The following is a 10,680-nucleotide window of genomic DNA, read 5'->3' on the forward strand; positions in this document are numbered from 1 at the left end:
ATCTTTTCAAATTGGCCATTTCCGATATGCCGAAAGAATAAACTTTATTACGAGCAACACAGGTATTCTTATCACCTCCTTAGAGTTACTACATCGGAGCCGGTTATATTGAATTACAAGCACGGTAGATTTGGCATGGTCTGAAATGTCAGACGATTATTTAAGAAGAGGGGATTGCTTCAATGATTTAATACTCTGAGTTTAGGTTATGATTTTACCGCAACTTGCAAGGAAATTTAGTGCTTCTTAAATAGTGCGATTTAAAATATTACATTGCGTGGATGTGGTAAGAAAACCTGTTATTTCAAAATGTTTGCAAAGTTACTGCTTTAGGCTAAAAAAATTCTTAATTATAATCAGGCAAATCTTTTTTTTTAAAGTATGGTTTCCATTCAGTGGATCCTCCTGATTAGCTGCAAAAGTGTCAAAAAAATTCTAGATTGACCCAGAAGGGGAGCTTTTTTGTTACTTGTATCAGATTAAAAATATGTTTTTTTTAAATGACTGTGCTATTTTTTATTTATTTATTTTTAAGTGGTTCGACATTTTCATAATATAATGTTTTCAGCACACTGGTCATTTTTGTGTTCTAGCTCTGTTATGTTAGCCCAATCTACCAAACAAACACTCTGTCTACTTATCATACTGCTTTGTGATAAAATAGCTCAGTATTAATCACCCAACCAGATGCTCTGACTAATTGGAGTCTTTGGAGGAAAGGCTTTCATTGTACAAGCAGGGCTTCATTAGCATTGCCATAAAGAATCAGCTCAGTGTGGTATTGGAGCAAGCAAAGTGACTTTACTGGTAACAATTGCAGAGCCCATGTCTGCAGATAGTGTTTATTGGGGCAAAATTGGATAAAAGCAGGTTTTTGTCAATGCGGACTTCCATTACTGTATAAAGTACTGTGTTTTATGTTAAAAGAGAAAAATATTTTTCCAGGGGACCAGGGGCATAACAATCATGTTCGCTTGCGTCGCAACTGCAACCTGGCCTCCCCTGCAATCACTTGTCTAGCTTGTTTGCCCCTTTAAAACCGCTAGGTGAGTGTAATACCTGCAGCTAGCGGCACACAGAGTGTAGAGGTCATCTGATCGTTTGGGGGCAAAGATGGCACAGACAAGCTGTTTAAAAACAAAGATGGCACAGACAAGCTGTTTAAAAACAAAGATGGCACAGATAAGCTGTTTTGGGACAGAGATGACAGAAACCAGCTGTTTTGGGGGAAGGTAGACTTTGCCTTTAAAGATGTTTCCTTAACTGATTAAAGAAATGCTCCTTTGTAATTGTGGAGGAAAGAAATGACTTTTTATGGAAATAATATTAATTTAAAAATCAAAATATTTTTTGTTATTTAAAGAGAGAATAAAAATTGCATTCTAGCCTAAGAAAGATTGAATTTGTAGACTATACTGTAAAATTTGATCCACCAGATGGCAATATTGTAATATTATACACATAATGACCATGTTATATCTAATACCGTTTGTATCCTTACCTTTTGTTGTTGGTATCTTGATATGACAAGTAAATGTTTGTACTTTCACCAAAATAAAGTACCAAATCGTAATAATTCAATATAACCAAAGAGCATAATTTATCTCTTCATCCAAAGGATGTGCCCCATTATCTCTTCATAATAAACGTTACAAACCTTTTCCTCGTGCAGCCATTCTGATAGAGACTTGACGGCTCTCCAGTGACTGTACTCATGGCTGTAATCGAGAACCAACAAGCCAGAAACCTACAGAGACAGAAGAAGGGATAATACAATCACCCTACTACCCACGGCCCAAAGGTACTGGGTCTGACTAATTAAAAAAATACTCTGACTACACAGCAATTTCTGTAAACCATCATATATTTCACATATCTGTGAGGAAAGACATAAAGCAAACATCATGTAGTAGTACCTGAATATTCTCTGACTCAAGGAATTGCATGAGACCATATGAATCCACCGCCTTGGTGTCTGGTGCTCCTCCATTTCCAATGATTGGGTTGGTAAGGGTGAGAATCTGGCCATGGTAGCTTGGGTCTGTGATCGCTTCCACATACCTGGGTAAATCAAGTGTTACTGTAAATAACTGCTCCCAAACCTAATCTTTCTTATAGGGTCTCTTGAAGAAGCCAACTTTAATACAACTTATGAAGGATCTTACAGGTGTGATCAGTTAAATGTTTAAGATTCTTTGGATGGGATGTATCAGTCTGAAAATAAGGAATCAGGCTGCATTTTTATTTCTGAGGATAGTCCGGTCCATTGTTTGGTGAGTGACTCCAAGTAAAATGTACCAGTGCAGACTGCAAGATAACCCAAGCTTAACACACCTATGATTCCCGGAGAACTGTAAATCCCAATTTATGAAAACGTATTGCTAAGACTGAGACTGGGATTTCAGGGACATTTAAAGGACCTGGAAGCAAACAGGAGTAGAATGTCACGTGTCCGTTTCAGATTGCACACTGACATTTTGTCACTTTAACCCGGGAGACACTCCGAGATTTGGAAAAGACGTACTAACCCTGACAAGCCAGTGTTAAAAACGACTTCTCCAGCTACAGAGGCTGGATGCCCAAAAGAGTATCCTTTGATCCTTGTTCCATCTTCAAGCACTAAATTAGCAGTATGAGCCTGCAACACAAAACCAACAACATAATCGTGATATGATTGTGATAGGGTTAGAGTAACAGCCGCAGCTTTGCCTCTTCGCTCCTTCCACTACTCCGTGTCTGTTTTACCTTCTGATTTGAGTGAGAAAAGATCTTGCCAATTGAACTGCCTCAACGTCTTCATACATTAGGTCAACTAGGTTAGGTGACTACTACACGCTGCAAGTCAATGTGACAAGGCTTGCCCGGCACTATGTAAAACCCATAACCTTTATGCACAATGAAGGCAGTGGATAAGTTCAACATACTGGTGGGCAGTGCTTTTCAAACTGCAATGTGTAGAATCCATAGGTGTCCTGTTTCTAAAGGCTGAGGTGTCAGGTTTATTCCACCTTTAGACCTAATATTCATTACAGTGGCTGCAGTCAGAATCCTTGGTTCGCACTCCCTTGCAGCTCATGGTAGGGCTAATTTACTATCTCAACATCATTTTGATAGGTTGTGAGGGATTTGTACCTAACACCAATACTTTAATCACCTTTGTGAAAGAAGCAAAAGAACTAGTGTTAGTATAAAACAACACAGCTAAAGTGAGAAGGAATAACTCTCTACTAAACCGAGACATCTTCTCTCATATGACACACATGAAAGTATACACTACTTAACATAGTTTAAACCCACCCATTATTCACTAAATTGAACTTTGGCTCTTGAAAAAAATGTATAATAATTAACCTTGAGCTTCTAAACAGTGAACGACAAGACAATTGTTAGAAGCTGAATAAAATGAGTTTGCCCTGCATAATGCATATGCCATCATTAAGGTGTCCTTCATAATGCAGAACAAGGTTGATGAGCTGAAGCTGGAAGCCTCCTTGCAAACTCTTGCCTTAGTTAAAAAATGCCACTGAGTCTTCTAATAGTGAATTCGTTATGCACAGAATTTTGAGAGCATGAATGGGGCCCTATAATCATTTAAAATCATAATTCATCTTTGCATACATATTTTTAATTGCCTGGCTATATACTTCTGTTGAAGTACCAGCATAATAAAATTGAATAATGCAGATAAGCTGACAGCGAGTCCCAAAATAATGAGTTGTTCTGTTCTGTTAATTCTGTTATAAGGATAACCAACGAGCTGTGGTGGATCTGTACGTCTCATGATGCTCAGCCATTATTCTATAAGAGGAGGGAGATGCCTATGGGTACATGGAAACCATTGATGCACAAGTTCTGCAACAGCTAGGGAGCTGCATCAATTAATTGCTATATATCCACTCCACGGAAAGAGACAGGTTATCAATTGCATGTATATAAAAAAAACTACAGTTTAATTTACATTTATTTTAAGATAATTTAACATAATAGACATTTTATCCAAAATGTCACTTGAAGGAAACAAATGAATTCATGCGTATTGACTACTATTGCACTTATAACATGATGTGTATATTAATCCTGTTTGAACTTTGTACGGTTTTGGCATCAGGATATGAAAAGTTTGGATGTTTTCTAACTGATAAGAGCCCCATGGACATTCACTTTGATAGAGCATGCAAATATAAAAAAAAAAACAAACAGAAAAAACACAAAGTCCATCCAATTTAACCTTGTTGACAAAAACAAATAAAATGTTCATTTTTTTTAAATCATAGATCAGATGGTAAATTATTTACCCCTGGCATGTTCAGCACTTATTATTGCCAAATATCCTGTAGTTTGTACTAAAAAAAATAATTAGAATATATATATAAATAAGTAGGCAGTGTTGATGGATGTGTGCTACCTTTATTTTTATTCAGAAAAACCTAAAATACCTATTGTACATAACACAACTAAGAAAGGCATGCAACCATACAGAATACACAGCTATACTTTTCAGCCCCTTGCATTTTCCCCTTAACGTTCCAGTTGCTGGAGAACATCTGTAGATAAGCCACAGAATGGAGTATTTTGTATCAAAATGAATCTTAGTTTTTATTTTTATGGTGTTATGATAAGTTAACTTTTTAAACTTTGAATAATGGAATTATTTTTTATATTGAACTCACTGCACTTGTTTTGTTATGAAGCTCTATGTGTAATAATAAAAAGTTTATGTTATGAAGTGTCATCGATATATCCAACACTGCTGCTACTCCTTCAATGCAATGCACATTCCAAAACGATACTCAATGATTACACCTATAGTACATAACTAAAGCAATATACAATAAAAATGTGTTAAATGAAACAAAATAATAGAGGATTACTCATTGTTACTATACGCCTTTACAAAAAGAAACATTAATATACCTTTACACTCATGAACCGGACTCCAGCCTTTGAAAAGCCCAATTGACGATGGGCAGCTGTGTTGAGAACCCCAGCCCCATCTTTTAAGGCCCTGACAGCCTTAAACACGGACAAAATCCTGGTCATCTTTAGGATTCTGTGGGGCTGTTCCGCTCTTCTTTTGCAGTAGAGGCACGATGACCGAGGGGCAGGAAAGGAGGCTAAAAGCTGGGTCACCTTTGCTGATATATGCACTGATGGGGGCATTTAATACATTGAAATTTGACTCCACCCTCACCTTTGCTCCTCCTTTTGCTGTAACAAAACTGCAGCATGATTTTGACTTTGCTGTGATTTGGTTGCAACACAGGTAAACCATTATCTGTCCCGTGAGATGTTCAAACACATTGCATTACTAGCCTTGTCCTTTTTATTTTTTTAGCAAAGTATGCATATGCTTATTTCGGACATGTGGCATTCGTATTATTTGTTCTTTATCGTGACCTAACAGTAAATCAGGACTTTTTTTTACCTTTAAATTAACTGGGAACACATGATGAAGAGTTATCCAAATCACGTCTCAAGGACCAAGAGATCCAGAGATTGCACGAATGTCCTTTCACTGGTTCAAATAATATGTTTTCTGCGCCCCTTTCATTTTTCATGTGTTTGAGATACAGAGATTACCTGCACAAGTGCATTACTAAACCCTGGGAATCCTGTTGCTAAACGCAATATTTTAGCCACTCTAGTTGGGGAGCAACAACTTTACTCATTATTATCTTTTATTTATATGGCGCCAACAAATAACGCTGAGCTTCTCGCAATACATACATTCAAACGTTATAAAAAAACTAGAAACGACAGACTGAGACAATCCACTATGGCTCTTACAAGCCACATTTTGGCACTTTTCGTTTTTTTTTATTTTAAAATTGACTGAAACTCCGAGCTTCAATAAAAAAGAAAATCAGCTGCTCACAAAAATGTCTAAAAGGATATTGCATTTATGTTATTCAAAAAGTATGTTGTGCTGTTTCACCTGCTGAATTTAACATTTTGAAGCTAAATGCAGCATTAGAAACACCATTCCTAGCATTGTTGAATGTCCAAATTCTTCCCAGAAATATTTAATAAAACTTTGCCTCATATGCTTTTTACTAGTCATTAGTCATGTGACCCAATAGCTGGCAATGATAGACTGTTTTCAACAAATCTTAAATGGCTTCTTAAAATTTTACAGTACTATACAAAACTTTAGGCAGATGTGTTAATAGTTTATTTTTATCATGTAACAAACGGAAGAAACATCTAAATCAGATCAATATCTGATGTGACATTTGCCTTCAAGCAATCAGCATTAATTCTTCTAGGTACACTTGGACACTGGATTTTAAGGAACTCGGCAGGTAGGTTGTTCACCATCTTGGAGAACTAACCACAGTCCTTCTGAGTTAATTCTCTCTCTTCATGTAATCCCAGACAGACTCAACGATCAGTTCTCTGTGGGGACCATACCATGACTTCCAGGACTCCTTATTTTTTTGGCGCTACATATAGTTATTGATGACTTTGGCTGCATATTTGGGGTCGTTGTCATACTGCAGAATAGATTTGGATCCAATCAGATACCTCCCTGATGGTACTGCATGATGGATAAGTGTCTGCCTCTACTTCTTAGCATTGAGGAGACCATTAATTCTAACCAAATCCCCACCACCATTTGCAGAAATGCAGCCCCAAAGTTGCAAGGAACCCCACCATCCTTCACTGCTGCCTGCAAACACTTATTCTTGTATCGGTATCCATCCCTTCGGTGAATAAACTGCCTTGTGTGACAGCTACATATTTCAAATTGTGACTTATCGGTCCAGAGCAATTACTGCTTTTCTTCTGCACCCTAGTTGCTGTGTTTTCATTATTAGTTGAGTTGCTCGGCCTTGTATCCACGTTGGAGGTATGACCTTTTGGCCTCAAGCTTTACAAACTTCTGACCAGACTTCTCCACACAGTAAATGGGTGTACCAGGGTATTCTGCCAATGCTGAGCTGATGGCACCGCTGGACATCTTTAGATTAGGAAGGGACGTACGCATGATGTGTGCTACATATTATTTGGTATAGTCCTGACTTTGTGCAAGCATATCTAGAAGAACTGATGCTGATTTGAAGGGCGGTCACACCAAATATTGATTTGATTTAGATTCTTCTTCTGTTCGCTCACTTTGCATTTTGCAGCATCTCTATTTTTTAAAGCATTCTCACTTTATAGCATTTTTTCACACCTGCCTAAAACTTTTGCACAGTCCTGTGTGTGATTTCTTTTGGGATGATTAAACCACCAGAAAAAAAGAAACGGATAACAGATTTGTATAGGTTTATTTGCTTAACATATTAGAGAGTGTTATTCATTTGGAATTATGCCTTTAAACCAGTGGTTCTCAACCTTCCTAATGCCGCGACCCTTTAATACAGTTCCTCATGTTGCGGTGACCCCCAACCATAAAATTATGTAATTATATATTGTGATATATGTGTTTTCCCATGGTCTTGGGCGACCCCTGTGAAAGGGTCGTTTGGCCCCCAAAGGGGTCGCAACCCACAGGATGAGAACCGCTGCTTTAAACCATCTTGCAAGTAGGACCAGGTATTTGGAAAGTGCAAAGGGGTCGACTTGCCAAGTTTGTGTAGTACTTTAAAGAGGTACTTCTCTCTCGCAATAATCATATCAATCGAATTTGGCTTTTAGTGACAAATCATTTCCAGCATTGTCTACACATTTTTTTCTTAAAGACGTTTTTATTATTTTTTTGCGCTTTATATAGATAGTTGTTTCTCACAATATTTTTCTATTTTATTTTAAAAGCTACAGAAATCATATCAATCGTAACAGTACATTTTAAAAACTAAATGTTTCATTCACATTTCTGTTCATAAAAACTGTCCTCTTAAACAAATATTACCTTCTCATTTTTAAGGGTGAACTAAGGTTAAACATATATCACATGTAGTTAGCATTGCATACAGAGTAGACTATAACCTATCCATATAGTCAAAGCCCCTTAAATTAAACAGCTAAAAGGTATGTTTGCGAGGTCCCATCATGTTTTTGTGAGGTTTTGCAACAGTTGTAAAAAGATGGTCTGAGGCTACTGGTAGAAATGGAGGGTGTGTGTATGTCGAGGGTGCTAAGTGTTGATTTGGAGACTTTCCATAATAAACCTTTACAAAATGGATAAAAGAAAGCTGAATCCACAGGAGAGTTTGGAAACCAGTACATTGTGCAATCCAGCTTGGGGTTGTTGATCATGCGGCGTATAACCTCACATGACTGGGTGATGGAAAAATTTAATTTTGCAAGAAAAGACATTTACTAGGGCAAACTTTATAATGTAGAAAATACTTTACAGTTATAGTTGGCCTATAGTTGGCCTTTTTTTAAAGAATGAATGGATCCATACGGGTTGTAATCTTTTGACTCACCTGAATGAAACTACTGGGATACTGTCGTGAAGGTTCTCAGGTTTTATTCATAAAATAATATGAGCTGGATAATTATCTCGGTTTCTAAGGTTCATATTAGGTTTAGTCCTTGGCTTGAGGTATGTGGGCTACAGTAAATTGTTATGAAGTCTAAGGAAGGGCCTCAAAATATAGAAGGAGATGAGGGCCAAGTGGTGAGCTGTGTGGGGCAGGGTAAGCAACTTTGTGCATGGACAAATGTCTCCCTCAATGCCCATCCATGCCAAACCCTTATGTCTAGTGGTCAGATTGCTTGATGCCACATTATTCCAAGAAGTATCCGCTGTGCCATCAATGTGTTCCAGATGAAAGTGAGGCATGGAGTTTCCCACAGAGCCATTTGTAGTGTCTCTCGGGTCCCATGCAAATAACACCAGATATGTCACCTTTTTTTTCCTTGCTCGCTGTTACACGGGCTCCATCATTTGCACATAGTTCCCACTGTATACATGGCTTTGAGCACAGCTAAGAAGAATGAGCCTGTGTTAAGGAATCAAAAAGTGAAGTGGAAGGGTATTTCCCCTATGGGCAGGTCACTTTCAAAATGGAGGGAATAAAAACTGGAGTGTAACAATGAACTTACTAAAAGTCAAAGACATGAGATGATTACATTTTGTATTCTGCCACCAAATTATTGATATCCATAAGTACTTTGAATCACTTCTACCGTGAAAAACCCAATCCATACTGTGTCAGACATGTCATGGAAGCTTATTTTTTGGCATGCTTCTATTGCATAGAATTTGTACTAGGTTGGCAGCTAATGAAAATAATGTTTACTCACAAGTAGATTTATGCACTAAACAGCGAGTCCTAGGTGAGTTGCGGTGAGATTAGATTCAAGTTTACCACCACCTTAGCTATTAACTATGGAGGGTACGTTTGTCAAACAAACAGGACAAAATGGCCCTTTACGAGGCATAGGTAATGCAGTAAATCCACTGATTAGGGATGAAGTCCCAGTGTTCTAATTTTTTTTTTTTACTTATGACCAAAGTTAGCGCCATAAACACCACTGCACCTCTTAATTTGTTACTGATGTCCAAATTGAATTGATAATCCATAATATTAGAGGCCAGAAAACACAGGCCATGGTTTGTAATAAAAGATGAATGTCCACGAGGTATTTATTTAGGGCACCATGTAGCCTCGACCTTTCTGTCACATGACGAATGCTGGCATGAGATCTAATAATGCCTTCTGGCACAAAGTAAAAGAAAATTACCTGTTGTGGATCTGCTAGTGGTCAAAGTGCTACTGGTTTTGATAAGAGATTTAAGTATATAAGGATTTTATTTTTTATTCAATAGGAAAAAATATAGGTGCTTTTCCTGAAGTGAATTCAAAGCTAATTACATTTAGTATTTTCTATTAAATGGGTCTCCATAGTTGTAGTGCTCCCGTTGAAGTCAATGATCATTGCAATATTCCAATAGCATATACCGGTATTTAATTGGTTGCTGCTATTCTGAGGTTTCAGGTGGTCCACAATCTCCCACCTGTCCAGGAGGCTAGGCAGGAGGGTTTAGATGTCTGTCTCCCCTCTCAAACCTCTGAATGACTTCCAGGAGAATTGGCAGTCCTTAATTTGCTGTTATAAAATGATGTGCTTGTTATAACCCATTTCCAAAAGCCAACACATTACCTAAGCTTTTATGGTATTGAAATAAATACATATTTAAAAAAACCTTAAAATATGTATTTATTTCAATACCATAACAGCTTAGGTAAATCACACAATGTCCTGCAATATCATAATCAAAACAATTCAATCATATAGTCAGAAATACAAAGTAAGAACACCAATGCATTATATATCCAAAGTGCATAGTACATTATTTGTTATATAAAAAAATAACCGGGGAAATGTTGTGGTGTGTGACAAGGGATATGTGTGTGTCTGGGTATGTTAGTGTGAGTGTCTGGGTTTGTGTGTTAGTATGTGTGTGTGTAAGTGTCTGGGTGTGTTAGTGTGACTGTGTGTTATTATAAGTGTCCAAGTGTGTGTTAGTTTATGGTAGAGTAAGTGTCTGTGCTTGTGTCTGGATGTGAGTGCCTGGATGTGTTAATATGAGTTTCTGGGCGTGTCTTAGTGTGTTTGTTAGTGTGCGTGTCTGGGTATTTGTGTTAGTTTGTGTCTTTGTGTGTTAGTGTGAGTGTCTGAAAGAGTTAGTGTGAGTATCTGGATGTGTGTGTGTTAGTATCTGGATATGCTAGTGTGAGTTTCTAGGTTTGTATGTAAGTGTCTGTGCATGTTAGTATGAGT

The 10,680-nt window shown here is 37.5% G+C and overlaps 1 protein-coding gene across 1 annotated transcript in view; it reads right to left on the reverse strand.

Moving 5' to 3' along the window:
- The window catches only part of CPS1 (carbamoyl-phosphate synthase 1), a 36,509-nt gene extending 31,430 nt beyond the window's left edge, over positions 1-5,079 (reverse strand). Inside the window, exons 1-4 of the mRNA XM_053472322.1 lie at positions 4,915-5,079; positions 2,529-2,638; positions 1,917-2,061; positions 1,658-1,747 (exon numbers count right to left, since the gene is read on the reverse strand). Of these exons, the coding sequence (XP_053328297.1) occupies positions 1,658-1,747; positions 1,917-2,061; positions 2,529-2,638; positions 4,915-5,040 (471 nt within the window). The 5' untranslated portion in view covers positions 5,041-5,079. The remainder of the gene's footprint in view (positions 1-1,657; positions 1,748-1,916; positions 2,062-2,528; positions 2,639-4,914) is intronic.
- Positions 5,080-10,680: the final 5,601 nt, after the last annotated feature.

This window comes from Spea bombifrons, chromosome 7 (assembly GCF_027358695.1).
Source record: "Spea bombifrons isolate aSpeBom1 chromosome 7, aSpeBom1.2.pri, whole genome shotgun sequence".
Classification (NCBI taxonomy): Eukaryota; Metazoa; Chordata; class Amphibia; order Anura; family Pelobatidae; genus Spea; species Spea bombifrons.